This window comes from Gobio gobio (genome assembly GCF_949357685.1).
Source record: "Gobio gobio genome assembly, chromosome: 6".
NCBI classification, from domain to species: Eukaryota; Metazoa; Chordata; class Actinopteri; order Cypriniformes; family Gobionidae; genus Gobio; species Gobio gobio.
Window position 1 is genome coordinate 14,414,786 of NC_137102.1, and position 19,441 is coordinate 14,434,226.

Genomic DNA, 19,441 nt, shown 5'->3' on the forward strand with positions numbered 1-19,441 from the left:
ATATGTCGGACTGCATCCCAGACACCAAAAGTAGCACACACACACCACTCCTGTTGAGATAAAAATAACGTGACCTACCTTTCAGCTGCAAACATCCTCAAGTGAGCAGATACACTTAAACACTCTCCCACGCGAGTTAAACACCGTTGACCCCGCACAGCTGCACCAAAATCTGCACCATTTATCAAAATACAGAAATGAAACAGACACCGAAGACAAACAAGAAGAATAAATGTTGTCTTTGGGCTTTCGGTGCTGGAAAACACTTGTTCAAACACCCTTATCAAACCAAATTTTCCCCTCAACCAATCGTAAAATAAAGCAATTAAGTGGTCGTGTCACCATCTATTGGTCTCCAGTGAAATATGCCTTCATTTACCTCCATCGGGATTCCTGAGGCAGTAAATTATGATACACTGTAATTTTGTCTCACTGTGAAAGGATATTTAACAAGCCACTGGCTGCTCACTCTGAAACTTAATCATTTTTATCCCCCGTCCCCCGTCTTTTTTCAGGTCAGCTCTGTTTTAGATGAGATTCGGTCAGTGTTGAAGCATATCTAAGGACTCGGTTAGTGGAAACAGACATTAAACTTCACTAATGGTTTAATTTAAGCTAATTGCTCCGACACCAAAAACCAAGAGCCGCGGGAACCGATAAATCGCTTCACGGCAACAATACGGGCCAGGGACGTCAGGAGAAAAGGGGGAAAAAAGCAATATGTCATCATTCATGAATCATTAAACCAATGAAGTCGAAATGTTTCCCAGAAGCTCGGCTGTCACTTTACAGACCGGACTGCAACGGCAAAGCTGCGTCATTGCGTTATTCCCCCTTAAATAAATTGCCATTCTTCACAGATCTGTGTCAGGCTATTGTGAAGATAATTGTAACATAGGAGGTGGGTTTCGTTCTCAGCGTGGGGCTTTCACCAATCAACTGATAGAAATGAATATGTGCATTACATCGCGATATATATTCAGAAATAATTCCACACAACGCCTCGGAGGCTGAGCGCAAAAGGGAAAAGCCCAACTTGGTTTCTGGGCTCGACATGAAAACGTACCAATTCAATAAGAGCCAGCCAGTGATTTATACTTCATCCTCATCTCTGGGCCTAATATCAGAGTGCCTCTATAGGTAGTCATGAAAGTCACTCTAGCTCACTGTAATAAATTACAGTGGTGGAACACGAATGAAGACGCTTTCAGTTCAGCTTCAGGCTCTCAGAAAATTGCCATTTTGAGGAGGGGGGGTGGGGGGGTGGAAAAAGAAATCACTTTGTGCCGTAATGCAGTACAGACAAAGGTTATTCATCAGAGGAATGATTTGAAGTCAAAGATGACTGCCACTCTTGATATTGAATGCTAGGGAGCAAAGAGAGAAACACTCCCCCCTTCTCTCTCTCTCTCTTTTTCTCTCTCTCCCTTTGCCTCTATTTCTCTCCATGACGACCCTGACCCACTTTTGTGGCTGCTTATTATTCAGGCTACGGTTTATCCATGGAAAGAATGTGTATAATTTGGTTTGACAACAAACCCCTGCGTGTTCCTCTCAGAGAAGTGGTTGCTATCGACTGCGACTCGTATCGAGTCATTTTTTATTTCTTTATTTTAATATAAAAGAAATCATAATGTACTCATATCTGGGGAATAAGCTATAATTTTCTGCACGGGAACCATTTGAGTGTGTGCCTCGCGCAAAACTATTGCTGTTAGTAACAGCGTTTGACCTTTAGATTTCAGCTGAAATTAAACCATGAGGAAACCTCTCCTTTTCGCCCATACGTCCTCCTCTCCACTGTGTGCCATTATGCTCACATTTTTCTTGCCCTCTCTGTGTTTTATGAACGTTGACATGTTTAGAATGTGAAGTTTCACCAGTGACTAATTACACTAGGGGAAACCAAAGGTGTACATTTGGATGTTGATACTATTCGTCGCTTGAGCATCTGCTGATCAAAAATGAAACGGAGAGTGTTTCTGGCACATCTCCAAGACAGCATTAGCATCTTGCGAGAAGGCAGAGGAATATACTTTACTACCTGACATGCTGCTTTTAAGGGTCCACACATGTTGACATAGGGAGGTCGGCAGAAGGTCTGAAAGGCCAGATGTACCTTCAAGTTGATACGGAGCGGCTGATAACAAGATGATGGGATTAATTATTTCCCTCAATCTGCCAACAGTCTCTAATGCAGTCACGTATATACAGCCGGAGCCAAATGTGTTCATATAATAAATCATCTCATGTATGTTGTGAAAATGGCTGTGGGGAAAGTGAATTTAAGCAGAGGTTTGGGGTTTTGTGTTCATTTTAGCTCGTATATTCAGTTTATTCAAAGACTCAAAACAGAATATAAATGTATTCTATACATCCTGAAAAAAGTGGATCACGGTTTCCTCTAAAACATTAAGCAGCACGGCTGTTTTCAAAATGGATAATAATAAGAAATGTTTCTTGAGCAAATCAGCATATTAGAAGGATTTCATGTGAGGCTAAAGACTGGAGTGACTGCTAGAAATTCAGCTTTGCCATCACAGGAATGAATTACATTTTAAAATATATTTGAATAGAAGTGAAAATTTAAAACAGGGTTTTTACATTGCAATAATAATTCACAATATTACTGTTTGCATTGTATTTTGATCAAATAAATGCAGCCTTGTTTTGCATAAGAGACTTCTTTCAAAGAAATCTTACCGAATAATTCACGTTTTGAGCGAATCAATGGGGTAAACCAATGATTCAATGGTTCATTCATAAAGAGTGCCAATAGGTGTGTTTGACTTGAAGTGGCGTTGTTGCAGACGATCGCTGTATGACATCACACCGCGAGAGCAATTCGAAAGCATATGGAGATGTCTGCTCTCGTTTGAACCATAGACTGTAAAAAAAATATGGACATAGTGTCCGGGACTAAGCTGGCCTTTGCCATCTTGGCAACATTCTATACTTGGCCATCTTGGCAATATTCTATATATACCTGTTTTTAGACTTAATTAGTTTTTTGTAAAATAAAATCTCAAAAGAAGACAGCATTTGGTTGCTTTTTTGTTACTTAATTAAATAAATGTATTTATTTATTAAATTTTGGAGTTTTTTTTAAGTTTACATATATATATATATATATATATATATATATATATATATATATATATATATATATATATATATATATATTTGTGTGCAGCAATGCAGGTAAATGTGAATAAACATTATTATTTAAAAAAAAAAAAAAATTTAAGCTTATTCACATTTACTTGCAATGCTGCATTACCTGTATAAAATTAAAAATATGTATATTTTACAAATTTTATTTGACCTTTTCGAGTATTTTTTAAGTTTATTCACATTTACCTGCATTGCTGCATTACCTGTATATATAAAACAAAAAATGCTATTTGTTTTTTACATGTTGGAGTATTTTTAAAACTTACATTTACCTGCATGAAATTTAAAACAATAATTTATTGCAGTTTGTTGAATTTGAATAGTTTAATTTAAGTTGTAACATTTAATGTGAACTTATTAATAAAACCCTTAATCTGAACATTTCAGATGTTCGAACTAAAATACAAGCTGGAGATAAAACAGCTGTGAAATATTTCACGTTTAAGAAGCACATTAGCATTGAAAAATGCATTATATCCATTTCTGTCAGTTCAAGAGGTTTTATAATAGATATTTTAGGGGGCCCATATATTTCAGCAGCTCCGAGTCCAACATAAAAGGGGACGAAAATGAGCATGGTGCTGAGTAGTGAGTGCATTTAAACCACAGGGTGTGGAAAGAATACACACTCGCAGTTTGATTTTCCCATACTCTGACCTTCCATAAGAAACTGATGAGGAATGAAATTGGTTCCAGTCTCGCGAAAAAAATCTCTGATTCACATCTGGACATTTGAGAGAGAGAGAGAGAGAGAGAGAGAGAGAGAGAGAGAGAGAGACACACACACACACACACACACAGACACTCAAAATGTCCTAGTCGGTGCAGCAAAAATGGTTCCTTACATTCAGACGTGAATGTGAAAAACTGTCGCACTAACAATCAAAGCCTATGCTGCATTCCTGCCAAACAACTGCATTTAATGACTGAAAGCTGTACCACATTAAAACATTTGTGACAAAAAGCATGATGCCATTCACATCTGCGTCACATGAAATGATGAGTACAGCACAGCAATAAAGTCTGAGCACAGGTGCAACGCCAGAAATAGGATTCGTTCTATTTGATTACAGTATGTATCACTGAGCAGGAGAGATGTCACTTCTAGACATATCATCCAGTGCCAGAGAAGCAAATGCATAAAGCCAATTTGACAAAGGGGTCAATATACAGCATCCAATAAAAAAGAAATCTACAAGATCTGCCAAGAGCTATAAACATCAAAATAATGGCCCCACTGTTCAACAAATATATTCAATTGGCTCCTCTTTTCTTATTTGTTTCTTGGACCATTTTATATTTTTTGCCATTTACAAAGTCGTAGAAGTCAAACATGATGCATGGCAGCGAAAAAAAAGTGTGCCACGTCTACGGTGAAACGTTAGCCGCGTCTGTACAACAGGCAATCAAGAGAGATGATGCGAGGCTCATTGATTGCACGCAAGTTGCATGATTATGTTCGGCGCAAAGCATTCCATTGCACTCATATCTCATTACCCCTCTTCCTGAACGGCGGCCATTTTGACTGGGTGCTGCTACGGCAGAGAGAACGGTTGAAACCAGAGAGTGCCATCAGCCTCCGGTTCCACAGGAAATGCATGATAGTCTGTGTAGCTTCACCAAAAAAGGCCTCGAAATGTCCTTTGTTTGTAATCTGTTCTGTCACCAATATGTCTGTGGCATCATGTGCCTCTCCTCGGATCCCTTCCCCCCTTCCTTCTTATGATATCTGTTTATATTGGATCTGTACAATATGAATAATGTAGAGCAACCAATCTCATTACCATGCTCAGATATAGAATACAGATTATTGTATAACATTTGCATAAAATTATGGCTCTCGTTGAGGGAGAGGGAGCATTTCTTTCACAATTTGATTTATTGGGTTCATTTACGGTGAGAAAGATTAGGTTTGAGTTACATAAAATTGGCTCGAATGTGAAATTTATGATACTTAAGTTGGAATTCAACACCTTAAAATCGGATTTTAATAGCTGGGAATTTAAGACACATTTCAGTCAGAATGACTTTTCAGGAAGACCTTTATCATCATTAGCACTTTCAAAATCAACTTGTTTCATAATTCCACACATGCATATACTTTGCACCTTCTTTTGCATAATACGCTCATTTACAAATCCTCAGGAAGATGTATTTTGCTCATATAACAAATGCAACATGTCATAGCTTTTATTATATTACACGCACTATGCGAACGTACCAAATGGAGTTTTGCCACAAATGCAATATTTTGCTGTGATCCGAAAGGCCTTCATTTGCGTCAAATTGTCGCTGTGCATAAATCAATAGCATATCATGTTCGCGTTACAGCCCATAATTCTAGTTTTGGAAAAACAGTGGCACACTGTCAAATATGGATGTTTGAGGAGTTTTTTTTGTGAACGCAGTACAATATAATTAGCTGGAGTGGCCAAGTACTTCGCTCAAGGGCACAGACTGGTCCTAACATAAAACATAAGGGTTTAACATCATCCCAGCTTCACAGCTTGTTTTCATCCCAGAACCTTTCAGAAGTCCGTCCCGGCCCAGCTAAGTGGCAAACACTTAAGATTAGAGGAACAGAAGTTCCTCGTATATTTTAATAGAGAGTTGTTCAGAGCTGGTTCGAGGCTGGCAGGGTGCCCTGGTACCTTCCTCCTCAATAGCTGGTACTCTTATATAATAGTGTATGCCAGGAAAAAGAGTTTGGCGGGAGGAGGGGGAGGGGTTATATAGGTTTAGCCAGAACGTTTCCATTTTATCTGTGTACACGGTGGGATGATGAGGCCAGGCAGGGGGGCTCTGCAGAAATCCTGCTGACCTCTGGAGAGCTCAGAGAGCAATACACTGATACGAGCTCCTCTCCGACTGCAGGTGCTGAAAGCTATTACTCTCTTGATTACGGATGGGAATCTCAGGATTTAACGATTCTGGTTCCTATTTCGCTTAATGATTCCGGTTTCTTAATATCGTGGAGGAAGTACCAGATAATTGATCCTGATTACACTGTCATTCTGTTTATACAAAACTCTGCTCTTAATGTTTATTTTTAACTATACGTTGTCATATGAGCAATCGGTGCATAATTCAGTGAGTCATTTTGACAAAAGAATCAGACTATGCTGACTATATTATCTAGTGTTTACTTGTTTTTTGGTATGATTCACAGTATTAATTCATACAATATCACCTTGTAAAATTTTCCCGTGAGACTGTGTTGGCCCTATTCACACATGTTAATTGAGGAAATTTTGAAGCCAGTGTGGGATTAGAATCAAATCCAGCTCTCTTAAACACCTCGTTCTGATCGACCGTCAACGTCGAGACCCTCCAGTGACACTAATTAGAATAAATTAACAGAAAACCCCTTGTAAGATAAATACAGGCATTAGCGAATGAACACATCCCTGGCCACAGTTCAGTCCCCGCACACACACTCTGGCCCGTAGGCCTCGTCGTTCTGAACCAGGGGAGTCATTTAAGGATGAACAGTTTAATTACAGAGCTAATAAGTGTTACCACAGACTTTCTAATATTATTCTGGGAGAACACTAGCATGTCATTACCCTCCTCCCCCAAAGGAACACTTCCTATTAATCATAATGAGGAATTTGTTAGCATGTGGTCATGTCAGTTGGGATCAATTTCTTTTACCTAAGCTTTCTATGAAGCTGCCAGACGCTCGGGGCGGAGTGTGGAAGGGATCGATTTACAGTCCCGCAGCCATTAGGCCCTGTTTTGTTTTTGTTGTTTTTGTTATTTGATAGCTCATTTGCATCAGCGCGGCAGCTGCTGAACGCGCATTGTAGTCGTTTGTTGACCTGCTCGCACAGATACTTTCTTGCTTTTCGCACTAAAACCTGTTTATTTTAGGAAGTAGTTGCTGCCTGCGGCCCTGTAGTTTGATGATGGACTCTTGTGGTGTTTTCCGCTAATAATGCAGTAATTTGTGTAGTGCATGCAGTTGAGCTGTCAGATTTTACAATGGCAATCTGCACTAGGTGTGGTTTTATTGGTCATGTAATGGCACCTCAGGCTCTGAAAGAAAAGCTACAGTAACACAAAATGGCTCCCAGCTTGCCACAAGATTGAGAAATGCTAGTTTGCACGAATCAAGGAAAACCTCAGTCATAATCGGCCTGTACAGCTCGCAAAATGGAGTTTGCACATTGCCAGGTTTGCTTCGAAAGTGCAGTCGCGTGTAGGTGAGGGAGGGTGGTGGCCAACTGTTGCTGGATGGATTTGGTGTCAGTTTGATGTGTTTAGCTCTGAGGTTTCACTTTTTCAGCTAAGGCCACCTCACACTTTCCACTGGCACATTCATATGCAAATAGTGTCTGATAGGGTAAGAGCTAAGCAGATAGAACAGCGCACAGACACTGAGAGAGACATGTTAAAGGTCACAACAGTGAGAAACCAGAGAGAATCTTTATAAAAATGGATATGGTGTGAACGGCTGCGTCTCAAACTTTCTGTTATAAATAACTGGCTGCTGGCTGAGTGGGAGACAGCGCTGTTGAAATGAGGAATGTGGTTTTATTAATCAACTACAGTAAATGGGAATAGAACCATACAAAGCCTATGGTTTCAAATACATGCTCATTTTATTGCTGTTCTATGCCTGTGAGATGTTGGTTCTGTTCTAAAACCTAGTAAGTTCCCTACTTAGGCAGCATTGTATGGTCCCATTGACACTATACCAATCTAAGGTAATTTACATCTAAGGCAGCATTGCTTGTATTATTTGTTAAGTAAACAATCCCATAATGCATAGAAAAAAACAAATATCTCATAAACTGATAACCTATTGTTTATTTGCTCTTTTATTTACAAGGTGAGACTTGTCATGCCATATTGCAGTTACAGTTTCTCCCATTAATAGTAATAGTGAACAGTATTAGTATAAATACAATTTTTGACTACACATAAGAAGCTGTCTATGAAGGCAGCTCACTAGGTCCCATTTCAATTAAGCTGCTGCCCATGTAGGAAGTAGACAGAAAGGCAGCTCCTAGGTTTTGTGATGGAGCCATTGTCATGTGTCTAAACCAATAACTGCAGCATAGCTGAAAAATTAGATGCTTTTTCAACATTTCCCCCTTCTTATGAATAGATTTTGGTACACTCATCTTGTAGTGATGTTTTAAAACTGCAAATTTCATAGTTTAAGAATAGCCCCATCTTAGATCAGCCTGATCACATTAATCACAATCAATAAGCTAGCATGAAATTAACTGTCATCCGTGTGCAAAAACCAATCAGATCGGCCCATCAACTCACACACTTAAAAGGTCGCGATGTGATAGGCTTTCATTAGGATTATTGCCATTTCATTTCCATAGAATTATCTCGCGCAGGCATAATGAAATGAGATGCGCTGCTCGGATGAGCAGAAATACAAACATTCAGCCAGTGACAGGCGTCAGCCACGAGTTTCCTCTCTCACTCGATCTCCTCTTCTTCGTGACGCCCTCTTTCTCATTCTTTCGTAACACTCAAATAAGTGTCATGGATCTGTGTAAATGACAACCCTGTCAGGACATTTTGCTGAGAAAGCCATTCCCTCACAGCCAACTTAAAACACATCTGATTTCTGCTTCTGATAATAATCAGTCATTTTTTAATGTCTTTTTTTAAAGAAGTGGAGCTGATGTAAATTGGCGTGTATTTGTCAGGAAGGCGTGTCAGCAGAATTTGTGTGTGCATGTGTGTGTTGCTGAGTGGACTGTAGCAGGCAGGCAGTGTGGGCTCCTGTAATTTCCCAGGTGTGCTGCACAGCTGGGTCACAGGCTCATTCTCCTTCATCACACAGTTAACCTGCACTGACTCAGCTGAAGCTGTTTTGAGCATCTTCAGCAGGTGAATGCACATGCTGCATGTGTACTGTAAAAGACACTGTGGCTGAACTGATTAACTGTGCTTTGTCATGGAGGTATAGACGATTCATTACTAGGGCTGTGCGACATTGAAGAAAAATGCGATATGCAATACCTTGTTAAATAATGCGATATGCGATACGATATCGCTTTAAGTGTGTAAAATCTATTTAAATTATATTAAAGAAAAGAAAGCATTGCTACAACTCCTGAAAGTGACCAGCAGTGTTTTAGCAAAAATGTATGTCACAAATCTGGAAATATAATTGTAACATCAATGTAAACAAACAAAAAATGTCATGCCAATATTTAAATATCGAAAACTCTTTGCTTGACACGGTAATATATAGTTATATCAACCGAAAAATTAACATCAAGAACATCCAGGTAAACAAAGACACCTGAACTAGATGTGGACGGTTATTTTTGTTATTTTTATTTATCTTTGTTATTAAAAATAAGAACTAAAAACAGTAGTCTTCACATGAATTAAATATACACTGATACATAATAAAGCTACAAAGGTTATTCAGCCAAGAGTACTGAGCGATTTTCTCTTGTTCTTTTGTTGTTTGACAGACAGCGGCAGGTTTACTGTATTAGCAGGTTTACCATATTAGCACGCTGTCACTTTAAGACCTAATGCACGGATTTCCCCATTCGGTTTCTTTCCCCAACTGATATTTTTCACTTAAAGCATAACCGACTGTGTTTACATGAATACTCATCAAGACATAACTGTGTGTGTATTTGACAGTTCGAGTGTGTAACAAGACACGACTCAGAACTGAAGGGATCACGTTTCGGTGTGTGTGTGTGTCAGGCAGCAGACAGCGCGAGACTGCAAGGAGTTGTTTTCCGCAAGTTATTGCGTTTAATAACTCTTTTTAACGTCAAGCAAATCACATAAGTAACAGTCGTGTGCCCAGTCTATTCTCTGCTATATGCGTCAACCTAAAACGTACACTTTTCAGATTGCGATATGCATATCGCGATATGTACATTTGCGATATTTCGTTAATTTCGAAATATTTGTTCAGCCCTATTCATTACCAGTTTTCGTATTAAACCTCAAGAAAAACCAGTTACAACTTTTAAAGTCAACATGAAGTACCATGTGCAACTCCTTTTACTTCTGTAATCTGACGTATTTCTGAGTGAAACAGGATATTTTAATGGGGAAAAAAAGCTTGATTTTATCCATCTGGAAAAAATTGATGTGCAGATTAGAGTCGGACGTCAGCCAAAAAAGGCAAGTTGTGTCAGAGGCGAAGCATTTTATTGCATTTTGAAATGAGACAAAAACAAAATCTATTGTTATATGAATATATTTAATAATATGAATAAATAATAATACGTATAAAATGTTAAATAGATGTTTGGAATAATATGCACCAATGAATCATGCAGAACAAGACGGGGAACATGAATTAAGAAAGTAAATATTTCCAAAATGTATTTCATGTTGACTGTAAAGGTGAATCATATTTTCAGTGCCAATAGCAGCATAAGAATTGCAAAATTAACAACTCTAATTTGGTGCTGCTAGTGGCATAGAAATTACACACTTCATTTTATCCTAATTGTGGAAAGCCAATTATAAAATCTTAGTGTACAAAAAAAAAAGTGTTTGAGTGTTTGTATTTAATTATCCGCCAATCTTACACGTCTTATTGATTTAACGGTCCGTTGATGGTATAATAAGTCAAACTGTCGATTTAACAGGTTTTTGTAAGTTTATATCTCTCCAGTGAGACACCTGGACCTACAGTCTCGGGTCTATCCTTGTGTGGGCTCATCAAACTCACACATGACTCCCTCTGTTTTATTCCACTGCGCACATGAAAGCATTTCATTCATCCCCCTCAACCAGCAACTTTAATTACCACTGTACTAATTACATCAAATCACTGACATCTCCATCTGATACGGCAGGGACTTCAAAGACTAATTGTCTTTGAGCCCTGCGTTTTGGGAAGAAAGCACTGAACTGAAATACCAACCGCATGTTCTGTGGCTCCGTCTCATTCTGTGGCTCATATTATGTGTCAAGCAAACATTTCTGACTGTTTATTTATTGCTTTTTCCCCTCTCTCTCTCTCTGTTTGCAGTACGACAGCGAAAACATGTTCATGAGTATGCCAGAGCCCAGCCAGGACTTTGTGCCAGGGAACCAGGTGGGTTAATTACTGCTCACTCCTTTTGTTTTAAGTCGTAATTAAACAAATTTAAGCCGGCGCATCACAAATTAGAGCCGCTATCAGTCGCCACCATAATCAGGGGCTATTATAACATGTAAACAAAGCATTTAAAGCTTAATGAAATGAAGCTTTAATGCATATTGTCGCAGGCTTTCATTTCCTCCATTTACACTTTCATTAAAAACGACACACAGTATGGACTGCAAACAAGGCCGTGGGTTTATAAAGGCAGACTGCAGCGCTTCAGCGCAGTTCTCCTCCAGTTACGGCCATTACTCATCGAAGGGAAGTTTATTTATGATACTTGCACTCGTTCGAACAACCAAAATAAAAGGCTGTTTCATCAGTGACTCAAGCTTTGCCGACTAGGTAGTTCAGCACATCTTGCTATAAAAAGCGCAGCTTGCTTGATTAATTTTTTGAACTAAAACCTGCAGTTCGGTGCAATAGGGTCAAAGGTGAACATGCATGCTTGAGGAGAGCAGGTTGTCTTAGGGGACCTTCTTCATGTTTGCCTAATGAATTAAGGCTACAGGTTAATTAGCGCCCCTTAGGACACCTGCCACATTCTGCTGTAGGGAAGTGAATGTGACAGGCGACCGGATGCACTGTAGGCGGAATGATAATTTGCGCACGTGCAAAATAGTCGAACTTTAGGATTTTTTCCCCGCAATATTTCTCCCTGCTAGCTTTATCAGCCTGCAGCAGGCTATGTATGATGTTGTTCCTCTATTAAAACATTTCCTTCCTGCTTTTGTCATGAGCTGTTTGGGTTTGTCCTGTTTTTATAGATGCATTGATCTGAACTATGTGCTTGCATTCCATTAAATTTAAGCAAGCTACATTTTGACATTTCAAACTTCGAATGCTATACACAATGGGATGCTGAAATATTACTCAAGGTTAAAAACTACTTTTCTGCAAAGCGCCTTGACGCGGTAAACACAATGAAAGCGCTGAATTCAATCTGTTTGTGGATCACAGAGTTTGGCCTTTAATGTAATGTGTAATGTGCAATCGCTCCCGCTCTAAAATAACTCCCTCACTCCCTCCATCTCACTTGTGTTTTTCTCATTACAAGTTAAAAAAAAAAAGTGTTATGAATAATTATTCCATTTGCAAAAGTAAATTTAATAATGAAACACATTTTAAGAAAAAACTGTCCATATGGTTTGGCAACTTGCTCAAAACATCTTCTGTCTTTTAGTTTGACATAAGTAACGTTTAACAGGTCTCTGTTCTCCTGAAACGTGTGAAGGTGCAATTCACACCTTTCTCACACATGTCGAAAATTGTATTTTTAAACTTAATCATGAACACATTCGCTTACAGTTTGACAAAGTTGTAGCTCTTTGTGAAATGACCGAAATGTATTGAAGTTTGATGGTCAGACATGGGTCACGATGGTCAAACAACTGACTAGTTAGGTCAATTAGTTCAACTATATATTATAACATAACAAAACATAATAAATTTAACAGCAAATTACCATTACTGTTAAAAAATAAAATAAAAAATAACACTATTCCGTGTAGTCTAATCTAATATCAGTAGACAAATATATTAGTTCATAATCAGCCGAAAACTAAATGCTGTTGGCATCCACTGACTTTAGTCACAGATTTAAAAGCACATGCTATGATGTTGAGGTTACATGTTTTGCTTTGGGCTTGAAAAGTCATGTTCATGTTCAGCACATGACATATTGAAGAGCTTTTAGGACTCGCATAAGATAAGCATTTACAATACATTTTGATATAGAGAATTAGTGGGAATTACAATCTAACCTGTAGGCTGTAGAGACTAAGCCCAGTGGTGTTATAGCTCTCAATAGGAAGAGGAAAATAAATAAATGATATTTGACTCATTTATTATTTAGCACTCTAGCAAATGCATTCAGGAGAATGTAAAGGAAAGTGCACTAAATTACAGGTCACTTGTTTGTTTCATAGAGTTTATACCTCTTTAAAAACAAAACGCTGCATACGGTCCTATTGTTCCACCCATTATATAGCCTGAAATTGATTTAAAATGTGCATTGTCTGCATTGTACATCCCTGGTCTCTGTGTTTAAGGTGCTCACGCTGCATGTTTGCTACAGCTTTAATGCGGGTGGAGATGAAAGATGCATTGAGAATCTAAAGCACACAGAGCCAAAAAATGGATTGAAGAGTGATGAAAGTTGAATGAAGTCTTGCATGTGCTATCGTTTCTTGTTACCCTGCTGTGTCGGTTGACCCCTTGGCCTTGCATCCCACTGTAGTTCCGCGTGCCTGCCAGTCCCAGCCAGACGCAGCACAGCAACAAACAGGCCGGCGGCCACTGGAAAAGAGAGACTCCTACACACACGGACGGCCACCGTCTGACATGGGTAAATAACCCCACACCAACGCCGAGCAGATGCTCATCAATGCAAAATAACATTACTTGTGTGTGTGTGTGTGTGTGTGTGTGTGGGTGTGTGTGTGTGTTGTGTGTGTGTGTGTGTGTGTGTGTGTGTGTGTGTGTGTCTTATCCAAATGGACCCTTTTACATTTATGGGTTAGGAAAATGGAAGTGGTTGATACTATTTATGCACTATAAAAACACTACTTTGTAAAAAATCGCTTAAAAATCAATCATTTTAAATGCAAGTGAAGTTAGGCATCACAACATTATAATGTACAGTATGAAAAATATATATTCTTTTTGAGATTTGCTACAGATTACATTGAACAGTTTTATTAAATTATTCGAGTTTTTAAAGATTATTTAAGTGAGCGTTAGACGAAGCAAAGGATAACTAAATGTAAAAATAGAGGAAATTAGCAGCACAAGTAAATATCAATTATCGACCGATAATGGTAAATTTAATAAATCGTTTTAAGTTTTTTTACTTTCTAAAAGAGTTAATAGAAATAAAATGAATAGAGAGATAGATTACAACAATTTTCTATAGCATGGCGTATTAGCGTTTCAAAATGTCTTGCACAACATGAAAATGAAGCTAGCTAGCTAGCCAACTAACAAATAAAACAAGAAAATAGTCACAGATACTAACTAAAGAAATATAGCTTCTAAATGAATTTGTACAAATGTTTTTCACAATTGAAATGCTATCGGTTATCCTGGTCGCTAATGCTAATTTAGAGAATGTTGTGTAGCGATACTTTAAACTCCTTTGCAGTGGTACCTTCTAGTTAGCTCAATTTTTTTCTTATTAATTCCAGAGTAATATAACACAAAAGGGTACTGGTATTTTAACTTTACTTTAAATGATGTACATTAAGAGAGAGAAAAAGCTAACCTGCTAAATTAAAGTGGAAAATACATCAAAGTCTATGAAAAGGGTCCTTTGTTCTGTATACAGTCTTGAGATGATGTCTGTCCCTGCATCCTGCACTCACTCCATTGTTGTGTAGATCACACTTTTATTTGCCATTGAGCTCCACATTGATTTCACATGTATGAATAGGATTGCTGTAATCTTAGAGCTGCTTTGAGTCTAGCACTACTTTTATGTTTCCCTTTGAATCTTAAAACTCCCTTTGTAGATATTACTTCCTTTTGCTTATGAGCTGCAGTCTCTATTTTCTGCTGTTTTCGTGCTTCCTTGCATCTCTCTCCCTCTCTCTCTTTCTCAACTTCTCTCTTTCCCTCTATTGGGAACAGGTAATTACTTTTATTGGCAACAACAGTTGAATTCACCTTGACCTCAGTGTGTGGTACGTAGCCACAAAGCGTTCTCCTGCTTTTAAACACACATTAACCGAATTAGAGAGAAGTGTACCCCTGTGCCTATTTTAAACTTCACACTCAGGAAGCTAAAACTGAAGCTGAAAAGCACCCGCAGCTCCAGCGCTGAAGGCAATACATGTACTGCCATAGTGTCTTTTAATCTGCTCTATAATACAAACTAAAGGCAGCCTGGAAAGCGACCAAGGCCAAGTGTAAGGATCATGGTCATTAAATGAATGGTTAGTGAAGTATTTTTGGTTTGATCTGATAGTTTTTATGTTGATTTTAAAGATGCAGTGTATCAATTTTAGCGGCATCTAGCAGTAAGGTTGTGAAATGCAATCGACCAGCGCTACGGTATGCGACACAGGACAAAAATGCCATCGTTGGAGAGAAAATGGCGATTTGACTGTAAGGGGATCCGCAGTGTATGTAGATAGAAATGGCTCATTCTAAGATAATAAAAATAACAGTTCATTATGTAAGGTCTTTATACACCACTGAAAACATAGTTATGTACATTATATTGCATTTCTGTCAATAGATCCTCATAAATATTACACACTGGACCTTTAAAGATCTAAATGCTGCCATGGTTTGCGCACTGCTATGAACAACACTGTTACTTTCATAAGCCGGTCCTCAGAGCGATTGGTGAGATCAATGATGTTGAGTGTACCTTTACAGATGTAATTTGTGGGCATAGATACTGAAACTAGAGGTGGCCCTTCACATCACTGCAGTTGGAATAGCAAAGCGTCATGGACCATATCTGCAGGAGTTAAATTGGGCTTTTTGGAGGTGGGGGAACCTTAAGATCTCGAAATGAAAAACTGGTCTAGATCTAACAAAATTGAATGTATAGATAAATAAACGAATTAGCTTTTTTCTTCTTTGTAGAAGTATTTGATAGATAAACAAAATATAAATATTAGGCTATGGGGGCTAGTTGTCATTTATAAGTAAGTTTCTGTATTGATACATACCTTTTAGGTCTCGGTTACAAAAAAAAGCTTGATATTGCCTAGAAAAAGATACAATGCAATGTGCCAATAAATAGCCTATCATAGGATTTTCATCAAAATTAAAAAATAAATATTTAAAATTAAAGCTATTATGAAAAAGCAACAAAAAAAGCTAAAATATGAAACAAAAAATTGTGAATAAGAAATGATATACATTTAAATTATGTGACAACTTGCTGACATGACATTTATGAAAAATAGCCTTGTCCTAAGAACAGAACAGGAAAAAAAACAATATATATATATATATATATATATATATATATATTGGCTTTAAATAATGTAAAAGATTTAGTGGTTGGAAATTTAACTGAGGTACAGAGCTGGTGATGAGAGGGATTTTTTTTATAAAGGAAACGGGCATGTGTTAAAATGACATTTAAAAACGTCTGTTAATCTCTTTGAAATCTGCCTACCCTTTTGCCATCAAAACATTCCCACTGACTGACAACACTTTTGAAAACCTCGTAGCTGCTTGAAGTGACAAAATGTGATACTGTTATCCATCTGAGCATCTCTGGACGTGTTCCTCTCTGAAAGACATAACAATAATAACAGCTCAGAAAAAAATTAATAAACTGAATCAATGAAATGTTAAAATACATAGAGCATTCATCGACCAGACTGCACCTCAGCACTGTCTGTCTGCACACAGGTTCTCTCCTATCTCACCATCTCCTCTCATTCCCCCTTCTTCCAACCCAAGACCATGTGTTTCTTGGCCATTAAATAAAAGCCACATTTATTAGCCCAAAATGGCGGAGTGTGGAGCGCATGTCAGCCAACAAGCGCTCTGTATCAACGTTTATTTATTTTAAATGCAGCAGCAAGATGAAGTTGTGTGTGCCAGCGATGCTAGATAAAGCCGACTACAGCATACACTCACCGAACACTAAAAATATACACACTTCTCATATTTCTGGACTATGCTCAAAGACACTACTTGTGAAAGTGCTCGCTTTGACTCACAGAGAGAGCAATGTTCGCTTGTGTTTTGATTAAAACTGATAAGGTTTTAACAATCACATTCGGTCGGGTGAAATTGCCTTATTTGTGTTATAGAAGATGCAATGCGGCATTCAGGAAGTGTATTTGATGTTAATACTGTAAAAGCAGCACAGTCAGATACGAAATGTTATTTGTTTGTTTCTCGCACAGAATGTATTTGCCCACTGCAATGGTTTGACATGTATATAGTCTCTGATGAGGGGGGTTGTCAGATTGCTGTGTGGGTTTATATAGAGTTGCTCGTATCCATCCCCCACCCCCTCCCCCCAGATGTTGCAGAGCTCTTGGGGGACCAGGAGAAAGCTGTGCATTTTAAACATGCATAAACTAACCTTGTGCTCTCTCCTGGGAATGAAGAGGCCCGTTTTTACATGTGTTTTTTAGTGTATTTCAGACATGTTCAGAAATGTTCTCTTGAGCCAAACTACGGTTCCTATACAACACATTTATTCAATATTTCAACAGTGTAAGATCTTAAATAACCGCTCAAATAATCTAGCAGTTTATTGTATTGTATTTCTCATAATATGCATTATTCAGAGATATTCATGAATTGCATATTCATGCATGCATGAGCTTTAAGCTGCTCAAAGGCATTGATGCAGCGTGCCGGACAGGGAGTGGTCGCTGGTGGACCACGCCTGTATGCTTTGATCCCGTTCGGGTTATAAGACGCGCCGGGTGTGATGCCGCAGCTCGGGTCAGACGAGGCTTCACACGCTCTCATGTCACCTCCATTAGACGAAGTAAAAACCTCCTCCAAAATGCTTGACCTTGATACTAGCACAAGACAGACAAGCCCTTCTGCATTTATCCAGAAGCTCTCAACAGTAATCGGCAGCTCAGCGGGTCCGAGGTTGTTTTGGGGTCCCGGCCAAAGAATGTTGCATTCAAATGATCACTGCCCCTGGGTCCCAGAGGTATTCATTACAGGCTGAATTGCTTTCGTTGCCTCTCTCACACAATCCCAGACTAGATGGCAAACGAAAAGCCGATTGGAAAAAAAATAGGGTGCCTTATTAAGTTTAACCACTGTAGCATTTATACCTGACATCTTCATTATTCAAAATTACATTATGAAAAAGCCGCCTCATCTGCAGGCGCAGGTTACCGTTGTTTATGTTTCCTTTTGCTGTTCTTTGGCAATTTAATTGGTGGAAGGGCATGACAACATGTTGGAGCGCTCCTCGTGCCACATGGAGCTCTGGGTAATGATCCACAGCCAATCCCGGAGTGATCATTTAAATAGAGTAGGTTTTTTTTTCTTTCTGAAAGTCAATTTCTGCAAAGGCAAATACCTTAAAGTGTTGCCTAGAAAAAAACCTTTGAAAAGTTGCACCTAATGCCCTTTTCACACCGCAATCCCGGTAAATTACCGTTAAATTACTAGAACTACTTTACTGGTAAATACACAAATATGCTGTTCACATAAGCAATGGCGTTCCGGCTTTTTACAGTTAAGAGACCATTCACACATCAGCACCAAAACACTGGTAAATTCTGTGATTCTGGTCATCGGAAATGATCTTTAAACTCTGTGCCGTTGTCTTCATTCGTCCGCATGAGAAGCACTTTAGTTTTACTATCTGTTTTACTAGAATTTTTTTAGACAGGCTTAAGGGGATGATCACACAGAATGCGTTTTTGCTCTTCAAAACATGAGACGTGCATAATGGTGTCCAATTGCAGAGCAGCAGCGCTGATGAATGAATGAAAAAGAAGGCAGGGTCTCGAGCTGCGAGAGACCACGCAACGGTCAAAGAAGTCCATCTAGAAAGCAGCAGGTGCTGTAAACTGTAAACGGAGCTGAATAATCAATCTCAATAAGAACTTTATGATTGGCCCAAACTAGACTTCTTATGTCAGCGCATTCAGACCTTGTACATACTCATACCGGTAATCTTCATTCTTTGTTCACACACAGCATCATACCGGTAATTTACTGGTAATGGTACAACTTCTACTGGTAAATTGCCAGAACCGATTTACCAGTACTTTTGAAAAGGTCCTCTTTACACGTAATTTACCAGGAAAGACTGTATGTGTGAAAGGGGATTAACAGTCATCGTCCCGTTAGCATATCGCTGGGGATGATTACTATCACATATTTTAGTAATCATCATAAATTAGGTATCATTCGAAAGCTGGGGGTTAGGGTTTCAAAATTAAAAAAAATGTTCTAATATAGACAAAACGCATATCGTCGGAAAGGCCTGAGACTCAAGGTTCCATATTTGGCAACTGTTTTGTGATAGAAGTGATATTGTGACATAACTTTTTTAAGATGTCACAGGAGAACGTGTCCCAAAAAAATTAATGGAATATTGGTGTCACCCGGTGGCAATTTTTGGTATAGCATTAGCACCTAAACAAAATCTGTGAACTTCATTTTTTGTGATATCAACTTCAAATTTGGAACACAGCTTGGTTAAACATTGAT

The 19,441-nt window shown here is 38.5% G+C and overlaps 1 protein-coding gene across 4 annotated transcripts in view; it reads left to right on the forward strand.

Annotated features, from left to right (window-relative positions):
* The window catches only part of tox (thymocyte selection-associated high mobility group box), a 103,986-nt gene that overhangs the window by 61,278 nt on the left and 23,267 nt on the right, over window positions 1-19,441 (forward strand). For all 4 annotated transcript variants that reach the window (XM_079819968.1, XM_079819969.1, XM_079819966.1 and 1 more), the window contains 2 exons: window positions 11,162-11,227; window positions 13,515-13,622. In XM_079819968.1, the coding sequence (XP_079676094.1) occupies window positions 11,177-11,227; window positions 13,515-13,622 (159 nt within the window). In that variant the 5' untranslated portion in view covers window positions 11,162-11,176. The remainder of the gene's footprint in view (window positions 1-11,161; window positions 11,228-13,514; window positions 13,623-19,441) is intronic.